Below are 17,314 nucleotides of genomic sequence, written 5' to 3'. Positions count from 1 at the left end.
CACTGATGAGACCTCAATAAAGGACAAAACCGGTATGGGTAGTGACCATTACCTTAATGCATAGCATCATACATTTTCGCAAGGAAATGTGCTTTGCATTAGGGGAAAATTCTAAGAAAAGGGATCAGAACTTACTCCACCTTTACAACGAGTTGCCTAGTGTTGCATACGTGCAGCCGCAAACTTGACTTACTTGTCTGTTTGCTTAGTTGGGAAAAAGGATTAAAAACCTAGCTTATAAAATTGTTTGGTATCTTTAACATAATATATACCCAAGGTAAAAATCTTTCTACATATTACTCTCATCCTGAGATTTTTATTTAATGAGGTCAAAGCACCTTATGGCAACTTGTTTAGGTAAAATATTTATAAGCTCTGTATTACTCTTCACCATTGGCATTTTTTAGATCTGACTCTCACTGATGAGACCTCAATAAAGGACAAAACTGGTATGGGTAGTGACCATTACCTTAATGCATAGCATCATACATTTTCGCAAGGAAATGTGCTTTGCATTAGGGGAAAATTCTAAGAAAAGGGATCAGAACTTACTCCACCTTTACAACGAGTTGCCTAGTGTTGCACTACATGCAGCCGCAAACTTGACTTACTTGTCTGTTTGCTTAGTTGGGAAAAAGGATTAAAAACCTAGCTTATAAAATTGTTTGGTATCTTTAACATAATATATACCCAAGGTAAAAATCTTTCTTGTGTATTGTCTGTTTTCAGAGGAGCATGAGCAGGTGCATAGCCCTGTAAAAGCAACACACCTCTGCTCACTTTCCTGTGGCATTTTTCCTTCAATATCTCCATCATTTCCTTCAGAGCTGTTGAATTAACTGTTTCTGTAACAGTTTTGACCACCATTTTTGAGGTATTTGACAAAGATTACACCATTCATATCCCAAAAGACAGTGGCAAGAGCTTTCCCTGCTTAATTTTGGGTTTGGAACTTCTCTGGTTGTGGAGAACCTTTGTGTCTCCACTCCATTGACTGTTGTTTGTTCTCTGGGTCATAGTGATATAGCAATGTTTCACCAACAGTCATATTATGAGCCAAAAATTTTGCACCTGATTTCTTTTCTCAAAATGACCCAAAATCCCTTGAGATAACAGCACATATTCTCTCTCGTGGTCAGCATTCAAACATTTGGGGACCCACTTTGCTGAGAGCTTCTGCATGTTCTGATATTGGTCGATAATGATCCCCAATTCATTTCCTGGATATCCCCAGAGTGCTTTGCAATGTCTTTGGCTGGTATTCATCTACCATCAAAGATCATGGCATGCACTGTATCAATGTTTTCAGGTGTGATGAAGGGCTTTCTGACCTGGGGACATCTATTATTTCAGGATGCCCAGTATTAAACTTGGCCACCCATCTGGCAACTGTTAGATATGCTGGGGGACAGCCCCTAAAGTCTCACAAAGTTTGGTGAATCTCAGTTGCAGATTTTTCTTGAAGACACAGAAAAAAAGAAAAAAGAAAGATACACTCTTTCTTGTGGTTATATCAGTTGCTTTAATATCATTTTTGTTCTAGGTGTTTATCAGAACTTTTCAGCTATCCCTCATATGAGTATATAAGGATAGACAGATAGGAGAATAAAATGGGGTCACTCCTAAAAGTTATGTTAGGAAGGACATGGAGATTCTTCTTATTACTAATACTATTATTATTATTAATAATAATATTATTATTATTACTACTACACCCTTCATGGATTCAGCAGACTCTTCATGGGAGTCTCATGGCAGACTCATCATTCAACTGCCAACATATTTATCATATCGAATCTTAAACTCCTTAACACTCCTTGCATTAACAACACATTCTGGTAATGCATTCCATTCACTGACAGTTTTCCATGTAAACTCCTCACAACCCCCTCTTCACCACATTGTTACATAACTTCCAGGGATGACCTCTGATATTTCTCCTCTCATGTTCTACTCTTTTTACAATCTCATCTGGATTAATCTGATAAAATCCTCTCACTAACTTAAATGTTTTACACAGTGGCACAGCCACTTCCTTATCCCTACATGATAAAGTATTTCTTATCATAGCAGCACTATGATGTGCAGCCTCTGGAACACAAATCTCTAATCTCATCCAATTCCTGCAGTACTGTACCATCAATATAGTGCACATCCTTATATTTCTTCATTCTAAAATACAGCACCTTGCACTTATTGATATTAAAACTACAACCCCACTCTTTTTTCTAAGTAAAAAGTCTATTCAGATCTTCCTGAAGGGAATTAACATCAGCAGTGCTACTTATAATTCTTCCCAACTTTGCATCATCAGCAAATAACTGAAGATCCCCAGTCAGTCCACATGGTATATCGTTTACAAACAAGTTAAATAGCAGGAGCCCAAGATTAAAACCCTGGGGCACACCACTGGTTACCCTTCTTTTTTGAGACATTGCTCCATCATACACAACCTTCTGGTATTGTTCAGAGAGCCAATCTCTGATCCATCTAAGCAATATACTATCTATTCAAATCCTCTGCAGCTTGTACACAAATGTATCATGTGGTAATCTATCAAACACTATTGCAAAGTCAAAGAATATCACTGTATATGATTCTCCCTTATCTAATACGCTCGTCACCTTATCATAAAATGCAAATAAATTGCTAAAACAAGACCTACCTTTTACAAATCCATGCTGAACATTATAAAGAATGCTATGTCCATCAACCCAATCCTGTATTCTATTCCTAACCAATCTCTCCAACACCTTCACTGCAAATAGTTATACAGACTGGTCTATAATAAGAGACTTCTGTCCTAGAACCATGCTTGAGAAATGGTACTATTTTTGCCTTCTTTCCACTTCTTAGGAAACCTATCCACTACAAGACTTTCATTAACCAGGTTAAGGGTTAAAAGGGTTTCAATAAATAACCATAGCTAGCTGTGATGCACATTCCTTAAGAATACATGGTGATATGTTATCCATTCCCACAGCCTTATTAACATCACCCAACGAACATCTGATACACCTCTGATTCTTTTACTTCCAGTTCTCCTAATACTTACCTTCCTTTTATATATTGCACTGCATCATTCGCACCAGTATGATAAATGCTGATAAAGTGCTCATTCAATAATTCTATATATCCTTTGCAGTTGTTATTCTGCTGTCATGACTATCCACCAGTGACAACCTGCCATAATTATTCTTTCTCTTGCTTGCCATATAGTGGAAAAATTCCCATGAGTTAACCTTGGCCTGACCAGCCGATCTCCTCTCATACTGCACTTTCTTTCTTTACCATGCTCGTCACCTTTCTAGCCTGTGCCTTATAATTTTCATGGATCTGATCACCACCAACTCTCTTGTACCTCCTCCATAGCATTTTCTTTTCCAGCCCAGTTTCCTTGAGTTCACTGTTCATCCATTTAATTCCTACTCTATTTACTCGCCTAACCCTTGGTATGCAGTTATATATGTCATTTTGCTTTGTCAGATACTGCCTTGTGAGTTTCCAAGCATTGTCAACATCTTTTCCACTCATCTATCTACCCAATATACTGATACTAACTGACTACAGAGCTTCCTATAATCACCTGCTTTATACTTCCACATGTATCCATTTTTGGCAGTAACCTTCCTTGTTTCATCACTTCCCAAACAAGTACCTCATGATCACTCTCATCAACTGGCAGCAGCATCAACACCTCATTAACAACTATATCTTGTGAAGTTATCACCAAATCCAAAACATTAAAGCCTCTAGTCGCTTCAGTCACATGGCGTTTAAGATACTTATCTCTCAGAAATTCCACAACTTGCTCTTCTTGTTCCCATACACTATCTCCTCCTTCCATCCTATATTCCTGACTTTAATTAAAGTCTCCCATCAGGATCAACTTCTTTCTATATTCCCAACTAATTTGCCTATACATTTCACTATCAGTATTCTCTGCATTCCCTGGCTTATAACAGCATCCTATCAGATATACTAACCTGTTTATTTCAATTTCACACTACACAGAGTCAAAATCTGTGCATGAACTATTAACTTCCACACTTTGCAGACACAATTCCTCTACAATCATTAACAGCTCCCTCTCTTCTTTTCACATTTCTATCCTTCCAGAAAATTATATATCCATCTATTTTTATTCAAAACATTACATCCTCCTCAGGCAAAGATAAGCTTCACTTATTCCTATCTTTGGGCATACTGACTCAATCAATACAACAAACTCAGCTCTCTTGTTTTGAATACTCCTTACATTTGTGAAAAAAAAAACAAAAAAAAAAACAATCCCTGTGTTTGAGGCCATTCTACCAGCACCAACATTCTCTATTCTAGCTGCTAATAATAATAATTATTATTATTATCCTAAGACCCCAAAACTCATCTAGGAGGTTCCTTTTATCATACACACAGCTTATCATACTGCACCTTAAACACATTCAAATTTTCTGCAGACACCATGCTCTCAGTCAGTGCATTCCAATCATTCACAATTCTCCATGCACCAAACCTGCTTCTCAATACCTTGCTCATACCTTCGTTATACTGCTTCCAGGGATGGCCTCTTGTTTTCCCCCAATCTCCCATCATTATAAAAAATCTTTTCTACATTAATCCTATAACAACCCCTTACAAACTTGTACTTCTCTATCATATCACCCCTCTTCCCACTATACACTAGACTCTGCAAATTGCATTGTCTCAATCTTTCTTCATATTTAAATTCCAGAGATCAGAAACTATTTTGGTCAATCACCTCTGGACCCTCTTCAACATCTCTTTATCCTTTTGAAATCCAGGTGACCAAATCTGTGAACTGTAGTTCATATGTGGCCTAGTCAGAGATTCTTGTTCCTTATACAAAGGAACAAGAATTCTTACTTCTCCTTACTTCTACACGTCAGTGTCCTCTGCATCATTCCCAGAATTCCTTGTATTGTCCTCACGATTTTGGCAATGTGTCCTCTAAATTTTAGATCCTTATCTACCAACACCTCAAAATCTCTTATTTCCTCCACCTCCAAACAATATATCCCCACCAAGAGTAAATTTTACATCCCATCTTTATTTCAAAAACTTTAAAACCTACCATTTCGCAACATTGAACTGGCATCCCCACTCCCATACCATTCACTATTCAAGTCTTTTTGTAAGGCCAGAACATCTACTCTACTCTACTCCTCATAGTTCAAACCAATTTTGCATCATCAGCAAACAACTGAATATCCCCATGCAAATAGTCTCCAATATCATTAACATACAGGTTAAACAGCACTGGCTCTAAAACAGACCCCGTAAGGCAGATAACTAGTGACTTTCTGCTACTGGATTTTGATCTTCCATACACAACTTGTTGATACCTATCAGACAGCCAATCACCAATCGAATGCTCTAGTCCAGGGATCGGGCACCTTTTTGAACCAAAGAGCCATTCCACCAAAAAAATTAATTGAAACAAAATTTTGGGAGCCGCAACTTCAATTCGATTTTTCCTGGTAACTCAAAGTTGCAGTTAGTTCAAACTTAGGTAAATTTGTTTTAATTCAGTACTTCCAGATATCAAATACCACTTTTATATTTGCATATAAATTTTTTATATGTTCAATAAATAAAACTACATTAAGTTTGTTCTCGTAGACAGGCTTATATGTTGGTTATGCATTTCTAAATAACTTAGGGAATTGAAACAACGTAGATCCGAATATAAATTAAATTATATTTTAATAGATATTTCCAATATTTCGGCAATGTCACATTGCCATTTTCTAAAGGAACTTACAAAAAGGCAGGTGCACACAGGCAATAACAATACAGTAACTGAGAATGAAGATTTGAAGCTATCGTTCTCCTAGAAGTCCTGATGGTGCCCTCTGGCGGGCTAAGTAGGCGTTCTTGGCCGTTGGGCTGTAGGTCTGCTGATGTATGCCTCCCAAATTTGGGGCAGTCGCATACAACCAAATTTGTTGAGGTTTGGAGAGTTTCTTAGGACAGAGGCTGATTCCATAAATAATCTTTCGAATTTATATTTGCTCCGGTATATTATTGTTGCTTTCTTCCACCATATTCTGTGGCGAGTATCCAGAGCATGGTCTGCAAGACCAGAATGGCTATACTTGTAAAACCAGATGTAGCCCTTGTGTTCAGAAATTCTGATATTCGCTGTCCTGCCTGTTTGGCCAAAGTAGGACAGTTTACAACTGCAAGGGACCTGGTATACACCAGGTAGGTCTAGGGGAAGTGGTTGGTCTTTGGTAGAGCGGATAAGGGATGCCAATTATGGAATCAGCCTCTGCCCTAAGAAACTCTCCAAACCTCAACAAATTTGGTTGTATGCGACTGCCCCAAATTTGGGAGGCATACATCAGCAGACCTTCAGCCCAACGGCCAAGAACGCCTACTTAGCCCGCCAGAGGGCACCATCAGGACTTCTAGGAGAACGATAGCTTCAAATCTTCATTCTCAGTTACTGTATTGTTATTGCCTGTGTGCACCTGCCTTTTTGTAAGTTCCTTTAGAAAATGGCAATGTGACATTGCCGAGATATCGGAAATATCTATTAAAATATAATTTAATTTATATTTGGATCTACGTTGTTTCAATTCCCTAAGTTATTTAGAAATACATTAAGTTTGATTAAGTTTTTAATCACAAAACATGTTTAAGTAAGTATAGTATTGCAAAAAAGTCAGAATTTGTATTGCAAAAGAATTAGTCTGAACAAAAATACAATATTATGTATTTTAATCGATATTTAATTGTTTTAATTTAAAATTCACTAATGAGACTTTTGATTTTGCAACTTCTCAGCCAATTTACTTAAATCTGGATTGTATGTCATGCACTTTAATAGTAATTTGGCTTTCAAACTTTCATCAGTCAATTTGTTCCTATATTTATTTTTAATGTAATTCATCGAAGACAAAAATTGTTCAGAATTGTACGTTGAACCGAAAAGAGTCAAAACCCCAAAAGTAAGGTGCCTGGCATTTGAATAATTAGTTGGGAAAGAATTCCAAATTTAAATATAATTTCCTCTGGTGTTTCTTCCATAGTTTCCTCATTTTCTTCAATTCGTGCTACCATTTCCTGAAGTTTTTGTACCCAGATGCTTTTATTCTGAATTTCCAGAAGCTCCATTTGTAGTCCTGCAATTGATATTCCAGGAAAAGCTTCAATATCTATTAATTTTAAATTGCAGTTTAACGTATGTAATATAAATTTCATCATTTCCTGATGTTTTTTAAAATCCTGAAATCTGCTTGTAAATGAATCTAAAATTACAGTAATCATTTCAGCGAATATTTTGCAATCAACTTTTTCTTGATTTAAATTCAATCTATAATTTTTTAGATTTTCAAAGTATATAAATTTTTCTTCAGTAACATCTTTGAAAAACACTCTTAGTTTCTGTTCAAAGGTAAGGATTCAAATTTAGCTTATTAAAATGTTGTCATATCAAGCAAAAAACAAAAATTTTTATCCATTCGGGATTACTGAGAAGTTCCACATGATTTATGTTATAATTTTTAGTGGTTAAGAAAACTATTACTTCTTTTAAGCACTGAAAAAAAAAAAAAGGTTTAATGCTTTTCCTCTTGATAACCATCGTACAGATGTAAATGTCACTAAATCTTAATGTTGACTATCCAGTGCCTCTAAAAATGTGTCAAAAAGTCTGTGATTCAACACCTGAAATCGGATGAAATTGATCATTGGCACAACAACATCCATCACTCTTTTTAGTTGTAATAATCCCAAAGAATTTGCAACTAAAGCTTCTTGATGCAAAATGCAATGAAATGAAATAACTCCATGTGGAATATGAGAATAATTTAACAAACCCCTTATTTTTCGCAATCACAGAAGGCGCACCATCAGTCACAATGCATACTATATTATTAATATTTATATTTTTATTCTGTAAACTTGTTGGAAGGCTTTCTGAAATATCGTGACCTGTAGCATGTCCTTTAAGCATTAGCAGATCAAGAAGTTCTTCTCGAATACCAGAAGATGCGATATATTTAACCATCACGCAGCATTGTGCCATATCGGAAATATCATTTGATTCATCAAACTGCAAGATATAAAATCGGCAGAATTGATATCCATAATTTGCATATTTGAAACTTCTGCAGAAATTGTTACAAACCATTCCTTGACAATTCTAGCTGAAAGAGGTAAATCTTTAATTTTTTTACGTATCTCGTCCTTATTTTTCATATCCTTAAATAGAATTTCAGAGACATTATACATGCAATTTTTTAGAAATTCACCATCGGTAAAAAATTTTCCTGCTTTTGCTATTTCAAGGGATAACAAAAAACTTGCTTCAGTAGTATTCGACGAAGATTTCGTCCAACTTGACAAATTTCTTTGCTGAAGCAATGTTTTCTTTTGTAACTCTTCAATAGCTTTTTTTTCTATTATCACCCTCAGGATATTATTTACTGAAGTCTAAATGTTTTCCTTGAAAATGTCGTTCGGCATTACTTGATTTGTTATTTTGAAGTTGTAGATGGCAAATTAAACATTGCGGATTTCCATTTACTTCTATAAATGCAAATTTCTCTATCCACATTTTATTGAATCCTCTGTTTTCTTCGATTATTTTCCTTTTTCTTGAACTCATATCAGGAGGATTATTATCAAAAATTTACCTGGAAGTAAAAACAAATTCAACATAATAACATAATAAAAATTAATTTGTGCATAACATTTACCTGACATTAAATTAAACACCAGTTTAGTACCACAATAAATAAGTTAACAGAATATTTATTTGACAGTTAAAATCCGTATGTATCTAAAAACCGTGGTGTTTGATAGGACAGCTGATCAATTAGTTCAAATTTTCGCTGGCGCTAGTTACCTTAGGCAGGGTTAACATTTAGCAGTATTTCAAATGTAACGCAGTTGTCAGTTGCTCATGTCATAAAATTTCTTGCATAACGTCACATGCATAGTATCTAGTGCCACGAACAGGCCGAATCAAAAAACAATATTTAGTTGTTTGTATTAATTATGTATCTTTTAATTCAATAAACAGCCACACTTTGTTCAGCCAAGAGCCGCATGCGGCTCCAGAGCCGCCGGTTCCTGACCCTTGCTCTAGTCTAATATTATTATTTGACACCTCCAGGGAGTCCAAAAGACTCATCGAGGGAGGGCACCTGCTCTACAACTCTGTCTCCGCCACTCAATCCACCAGCTGACTCCATCAATGCCATTTATCACCAACCACTAGTATTTCCACAGACAATCACAAACATCCATGCCCATGGCGGGATTCGAACTCGCAGCCTTTTGGCTGGAGAGCGGATATGCTAACCACTCGGCCAGCCAGGCTGGCAATATAATATCCAACACCATCTGCTCTAGTTTGACCATCAGCTTATCATGCAATAATCTATCAAAAGCCTTTGCAAAATCTAAGTATACTACTGTCTATCCATCTCCTTTTTCCAGTGAAGCTGTTACTTTATGTATTATTGTATTTATTACTTTACTGTAATAAATAAGTAGATTACTAAAACACGATCTTCCTTTAGCAAGTGCTGTCCATCAAAGATAATACCGTTGTTGTCAACCCAATGCTGGTTCATGATTCTCACCAGTGTTGGGAACACTGGTAAGAGTTCCACAACACCTGACACACACACATATAGGCCTATAATTTGATGCTTAAATTCTGTCACCTCCCTTCTGAAGTGGCACAATCTTGCCTTCCTTTACACCCTTTTGCAACTTGACCCAGTGTAAGACACCTATTAAACAAATATGTCAAAGCAGATGTCAACTTCCTGGCACATTCTTTCAAAATACATGATGATATATGATCAAGTCCCACAAACTTATTAATATCAAGTTTGTTTAATTCTCCGTATTCTTCTTCCTCACTCACAGTCATTCTCTCCTCCTCCTTATTCACTGCTTTGAAACTCTCCACAATGTCACACTCACATGGATGAAAGACCTTTATGAACTACTTATTAAATATTTCAACTATATACTCTGCAGAAGTTGTCCTTATACTATTTTCTCCAATCACTGCCATCCTGCCATAATTGGCCTTATTTTTTCTGGCTACGTATTTAAAGAATTGCCTAGGATTTTTTTTTTTTTGGCTTCATTACCTAACTGCTGCTCATACTGAACTTTTGCTACCATTCCCAACATAATTGCCCTCCTTGTCTGTTCTTTGTATTCCTATTCCTTGTGGAATTGATTATTACCACTCCTCTTATGCTGCCTCCATAGTGTCTTTTTGTTCTTCTCTGTATTGCATACTTTACCTCTTCATTCATTCATTTCACTCCTACTTACTTAACCTTTTGACCTTTCAAATACATTTAGACATTGCTTTTACTAGTTAGTTCTTGAATATTCACCCAAGCAGCATAGATCTCTTTTCCACCTAACTACTCATTGTATGATGCTCCTGCAAGCTGTCTCCTGAGCATATCATAATCACGAGCCTTGTAATAGCATATATTGTATATCCTTTCCTCGCAGAAGTCCTCACATGGCTGGAAGCTGCCCAGGTAATCACGTCATGGTCATTCTCACCAACTGGAGGGAGATTTGACACCTCATTTAAAATATGATGAAATGATGTAAATCCAAGAAACCTTAATCCTCGTGTGCCATCTGTTACATACTGCCTGATGTACTTGTCATTCAAAAACTCAGGAAACTCATTTTGTTCACTTCCAGTTGCTATCTTGTCATCCCAATCTATATATTGAAGGTAATTAAAATGACCCTTCGTGATCAACCTTTTCCCATTTGTTTTGTTAATTTTCTTATACATTTCCTTATCACTATCCTGCATATTACCAGGTCTATAGCAACATCTAATGATGCATTTCATTCTGTTAACCTCTGTTTCACACCATACTGCCTCAAAACCATTACCACTATTTCCCCTTTGCATCACTACTTTTATGGATATAACTGTTTTTCTATCATCAATAGCACTTCACCTCCCTTTTTACCCTTCCTATCTTTATAAAATACATCATTACCTTTTATCTCTATTCCTGTCAGGATGTCATCCTCATCCAATCATGTCTGACTTATTCCAACAATTTTTGGGTGAATGAACTCAATCAATGCCACCATTTAATTTCCCTTGTTTCTAATACTTCTAGTATTCGTATACAAACATATCATCTCATTTCTGAATCTATAACAAGTTTCTTTGATACCACTTATTTGATGGGACTTCTCCATAGTCAAGCCATTTCTTTTTCTCTTTACTCATTCTAGAATTCTCTTCAAATCAGACTGTTTTCACTACATCTGAGGTCATCCTTTTTCCATTTCGTCTACACACATATTCACATGCTCATCGAGCATCTACCTTTCTGACACTGTGTTCCTCTGTCCACCCTGAGTCTCCCCATTTCCCTGTTCATCTTGCACACTTGTTCTCTTATTTTCTACTCTTTTCTCTATTGCAATGAATAAAAATGTTAAGAAATGAATAATAAGGCTATCAGACCTTTTCAATGTTGACTATGGTGAGAGGTCAAGGTGCAAAAGTTAGTGGCTACAACAGAGGAGAGATGATATAACTATTTTAAGTTGGGTAGGTGATTTTTCAATATTAATATGGAAAAGATTACATATAAGCGTGATGGAGAAAAGAGAAGAACAAGAAGTCATTAGTGGAAGTTGTATAAGAGTGGAATAAGCAAGGGAGTAAGAAGTATAATTGTTTGCCTGGGGAGAGTGGTGGATGAGCAGGCTGTTTTCAAAATATGTTGTAACTGTGAAAAGTGCAAATGAAATCAAGGTGCAACATGCTGCTAGTTTGACCACCCAGAATGATTATAATGAAGACTCATTAATATTAATTAAATAAATCATAGACTACTATGCTAAATAATGTTAAATAGATCTGGAGAACTCACAGTTGTTTTGTTTTGTTTTTTTGAGATATAAAACTGCAAAGAGATAATTTATAAATTCATTTGAAAGAAATGTAATATATTATATGATATTCATTTCCAAGGAAAATAAAATGGATGTCATGTCAGTTCTTGAACATGCTTGTGGAGAGAAAGTGCCAGAAGATCTTGATTTTCTTTCTCTAAAGGCTCAAAGTTTTTTGTCTCAGTCAGTTGCTGAAGACAATAGCTGCAGTATATGGTAAGAATTTTTAAATATTATGTCTACATAACAACATTAACCAAATTATGCTATGTAACATAATACAGGAAAACCTCGCTAAATGCAAATTCAATATGTGTGATAATCAGTTAGTGCGATTGAGTGAAAGGATACTATTTCCTGCATTAGGCAAGTGATTAATCAGTTAATGCAAAATTTTTTGTCGCTAATCTGCAGTGAGTGGTGGAACTTGTCAATGTAGCAGCCAGTAGGCAGTGGCAGTGCTGCGGGCAGTGGCCGTGACACTTGGCAGTTGACTCAAAGCTATCACCGCAAGCGCACTTGCAAACTCAGTTCTCCTGCTCAATCACTTTTCCTTCATTTTGCTTTAATTTAGATATCTATAAGGCTTTATTATATTCAATCCCTGATATGGAAGAAAAGAAAGACTGGTAAAGAAAATGGCAGTAATTAAAAGAGAAGGAAAGTAATTACGTTAGAGGAAAAGCTGGAAGTCATTAAGAGACATGAAAGTGGTGCTCTAGTAATACATTGATTGTGCAAGACCTGGGATACAGCGAGTCTACAGTTCGGACTATATTAAATAAGAGCAAAGAATACAAAGAACAATGAAAAGTTGCTACTGCTACAAGTACAAGGAATATTCAGGCAAAAGCTCTCAATATTTTTACATCATGGAAAGAGACCTAATTTCAAGAAGAATGTGAAAGCTTTACTGCAAGTTTAGGATAGTTTAACCATTTTAAAAATCGAGCTTGACTGCATAACATAAGAATAACTGGGGAATCTGCTAGTGCTGATAAAGATTCTGTGGGCCAAGTTTCCTGAAAAATTGCAAAGGATAATTCAGCAGGGTGATTATGATGATTGTCAAATATTCTAGCTAAAACTGAAGCATCTCAACCAGGATACAAACTATCTCAAGATTGTCTTATGCTTTTATTAGGAAGCAATGCAGAAGGCGACTTTGAACTCAAACCTATGTTAGTTTATCATATGCAAGATCCAAATCTAACATTATTGAAAAAATCAGCACAATTTGAAAAGGACTTGGATTTAATGAACTAGATAATAAAGATGTGATAAACTTGCTCGATAAATTCCCATTCAGAACAGTTAAGTGAGAATGATCTCCAACTAAAAGAAGAGCGTGCATATGAAGAAGAAGATAAGGAATGTGAACAAGAAGAGAATGTTATGACTAAGAAAGTAACTGCAAAAGAACTTTGAACGTCTAGTTTTCAATCACATTGAGCATGCTAAAAAAATTTTGTTTGATGCTGATCCTGATATGGAATGAAGCTTCGAAGTCCGCCAAAATCTTGTTAAAGCTATCGCCAGCTATTGCAAATTGCATGACAAGATGAAAAAGTAAAGCACTATTCAAACATTTTTACTTAAATTTTTTTTTTTTTTTTGTAAAAAAGTAGCTTAATCAAATGTTTAGACATTAAATAAAAATTTAAGCAATTGATTTTTATTAACTTTGATTTTATCCTCAAACAAAATTTTCACTGTAATTTTTTTTCAGATTTACATTAACTAATGGATGAATTATAATTATTCTTATTGTTTATTGCATTCGCTCAAAGCGATTTCACTTATCATGATTAATTGGATTAATTAATCGTGTTAAGCAAGGTTTTCCTGTATAGTGAATCCAAAATCATTACATTATATATTAATATTTTCTCAGTCAATATGTTCTTAGTTAATATTTTCCTGAGTTATTCAATCTTTGGTACTGGTGAATATATTTTGTCCTGCTAATTTTTTTATTTAACTTTGCAACTCGTAATCATCATCTCTAGAACTTACACTTTCATACAAGAATACCAGTTAAGTTAGGATCACAAAGATGGTAGCAGCTGTTTGCTGTACTCTCACCTTGGTCTTCAAAACCATTGCTAGCCCTGAAATCAACTAAGGGTGCAGACAACTGCCTACCAATTTTGAAAAAAGACTAAGCATTCTTCTTCTTACTCGTTTCAGGAATGGAGGGTATTAGAGGATTTATTTGTGTTTTATTCATTTATTATACTGAAATACTATATTACATTTAAAATAAATAGCAGTCTTTCATCGTATATAATTCCAAGTTATCATTTAAGTGTTCAAGCCAACTTTCATTTAAAATCTAGCTACTTCTAATTGAAAATCTAAACATCTCATTGTCCCTTTCCAGACATTTGGTAGTGCAAATACCAGGCAATGATATAACTTCAAAATTCATACATATAATACCAGAATAAAAATGTTAAATTAATTACTGTATGTGTTTGAACAATGACAGTTGTTGCTGTCACATTCCGTAGCATCACACGTATTGTATCCTAGGTCTGCGGCAGTTAGATTTTTAATGAAAGCAGCCCAAACTGCAGCATTTCAGGGGCATCCTTGAACTTCTTATAAAACAGTTATGATCAATATAAGGCATTTTTGTATGGGATGCCTTATATTGATCTGTGGTAGTTGTATGGGATGTCAAACCTGATTTATGCTATGTTCAGACATGTGGATCTTCCCCAACCTTCCCATCTGGCCTATATCTGTGGTCTCTAGTCTTTGATCAAGTGTTTTATTTCTAACCCAACTCTCAAATCTATAAGTTAAAATTGGTTTGAACACTGTCTTGTATACAGCTAATTTAGTGTTTTGACTAATTTCTCTCTTATTCCATATAAATTTATTCAGTTGACTTCCTACCATACCAGCTTTGTTGATTCTGTTGTCCATTTCCATATTTAATTTACATCGTCACTAAAAATCGTGCCTAAGTAGCTGAAATGTTTTACTTGTTCTATAGGTTCTCCAATCAAAATGCAGTTGATATTTTCAATGCTTCTGCCTATTTTCATTGTCTTTGTCTTGTTATCGCTGACCTTCATACCAAATCTATTACAAGAGCTATTCAATTTAGTCAGGGAATCTTGCAGACTTGTAGCAGATTTATTTAGAAGTATAACATCATCTGCATAGAGTAAAGAACTGAGATTAACATCTCCAATTTTGATATAAGGTTTAATACCACTTTCCTTCATAATGTGATCCATATAGATAATAAATAACAGAGGGGATAATGTACATCCTTGTCTGACACCAGATCTAACATAAAACCATCTTCCTGTACTTCTTTCAATTCTAACTGCTGACTTACAACTCAAATAAAGACCAAGTATGCCCCATTGACACCATATAACTGTAGCTTATTAAATAGCTTCTCTCTTGGCACCTTGTTATATGCCTTTTTCCAGATCGACAAAACTTAAATACAGATCTTTGTTATATTCCCACGATTTCTCAACTATTTGTCGTAATGTGAAAATTTGATCCTGACAGCCTCTATTGGCCTGAATCCAGCTTGTTTTCTACCAAGCTTCTCTTCCACAATCCTTCTCAACCGTTTCTCAAGTATACTTGAATAAATCTTACCAGGAACACTCAGTAGGCAAATACCTCTGTAATTCTCACATTCAGTTTTATTTCCCTTTTTATATATGGGTACCATGAGAGCTATATTCCAATCATCTAAAATCCGTCCCTCTGTCTAGGCCTTCTGAAATGCAGTGCAGTCACTGTAAGACTTTTATACCTCCATACTGAGCATTTCTGGTCAAATATCATCTACCCCCACTGCCTTTCCACATTTCAGGCTTTTGATGGCTTTTTCTCCTTCAAGTATGGATAAGTATTTCTGATTGCTCTGGAAGATTCTTATCTTGTATTCTTTTAAATGCTATTTGCTTTTCATCTCCCTCTTCCTGGTTCCTAATGATGTCAGTACTCTGTAAGTCATTGCATTGGTTGCCTGAAACTGGCTCCTTTCCTTATACAGTTCCCTCAGCTTTGGCCTTTTTTGATATACATGTTCTCTCCCCTCCCCCATTAAGTTGTTTTCTTTTATAATTATTTTGAAGTATGCCTTCTGTCCCACTTCCAGGTGACATTTTTTCACTCATCACAGAGGGCTTTTAAGTGCCTTGCTGATGTTTTATAATATAGTAACAGCTAAGCTGAATAAAGGTAATGGGTTTACAGTGAAACTGCTGGACTTGACAAAAGCCTTTGACAGGATATCACATGGAATTCTAAACAATAAACTGCAGCATTGGGATGGATTTAGGGTTGGTCAGGTGGATAAGAGGATGGTTGATGGAGAGATATCAGAGAGTAGTTTATTGCATTGCAGGAGTAGAACTCAGAAGAACTCTTGTGACTAGTGACATTCACAGGGTTCTGTTCTAGGACTGCTGCTGTTTAATTTGTACATTAACAATATAGGAAAGGATCTGAGAGGAACTGTTCAGTTATTTGATGATGATCCAAAGTTGGGTAGAGCAACAGTTAATACAGATGATGTCAAAATTTTGCAGGATGATTTGGATAGATTGGCAGACTGGCCAAAGGAGAATGGATGTCAGTTTAATGTGGCAAAGTGTAAGGTTATGCATTTTGGGATGAAAACATTATCAGCAGTATACCACATTGGTGGAACTGTACTCCAGGAAATCGACAAAGCCAGAGACTTGGGAGTGTTAGTGGATAGGGAGTTAAAGTTTAGGGGTCATATAGCAAAAGTGGCTAAAGCAGATCATCAGATTACTTGGTTACTGAAGAATACTTTGACAAGCAGGTTATGTTCCTCTTTATCGAGCCTTGTTAAGACCCCATCTTGACTACTGCATGCAGATCTGGTTGCCTGGATTTCTTAGTGATGAGGAAGAGGTGGAGAGGATCAAGAGGCAAGTTACAAGTAGCAGGTCTATGGAATGAACCTTAAGAGAACAGGTTGAAGATTTGTGGGCTAAAGAAATTGGTTAACAAGCAGAAAAGGGGTGATATGATTGAGATATACAAATTACTTAAGCATTTTTACAAGATTAATTCAGAGGCAATTTTTCAGAACAGGTCTAGTGTTGGGAGAACTAGGGTCCATCCTTGGAAACTGAGTAAGGGTGTTGGAACTAGATGTTTTTGCTTAGAGAGTGGTGAATGAGTGGGTTGCCAGAGTCTGTTGTGACTGCCATGACTATGAATGAGTTCAAGGCAAAGTATGATAGATACTGTGCAAATGTTGGATAGTGCTCGGCATAGTGTTTAGGGCCTCCCTCAATGAGTCTAAAGACTCCATGGAGTAGCCTGTAATAATAAGTTTGTTTGGAGAAAATCAATG

General features: G+C 35.8%; 1 protein-coding gene across 1 annotated transcript in view; it reads left to right on the top strand.

Moving 5' to 3' along the window:
* LOC150095740 (uncharacterized) overlaps positions 1–17,314 on the top strand; it is a 79,908-nt gene that overhangs the window by 59,164 nt on the left and 3,430 nt on the right. The window contains exon 5 of the mRNA XM_090409948.1: positions 12,023–12,159. Within this exon, the coding sequence (XP_090266074.1) occupies positions 12,023–12,159 (137 nt within the window). The remainder of the gene's footprint in view (positions 1–12,022; positions 12,160–17,314) is intronic.

The sequence above is a fragment of the Typopeltis vanoorti genome, chromosome 20 (genome assembly GCF_054136105.1).
Source record: "Typopeltis vanoorti isolate ZY-2024b chromosome 20, IOZ_Tvanoo_1.0, whole genome shotgun sequence".
Classification (NCBI taxonomy): domain Eukaryota; kingdom Metazoa; phylum Arthropoda; class Arachnida; order Uropygi; family Thelyphonidae; genus Typopeltis; species Typopeltis vanoorti.
This window is presented reverse-complemented; position numbering and strand designations above follow the sequence as displayed.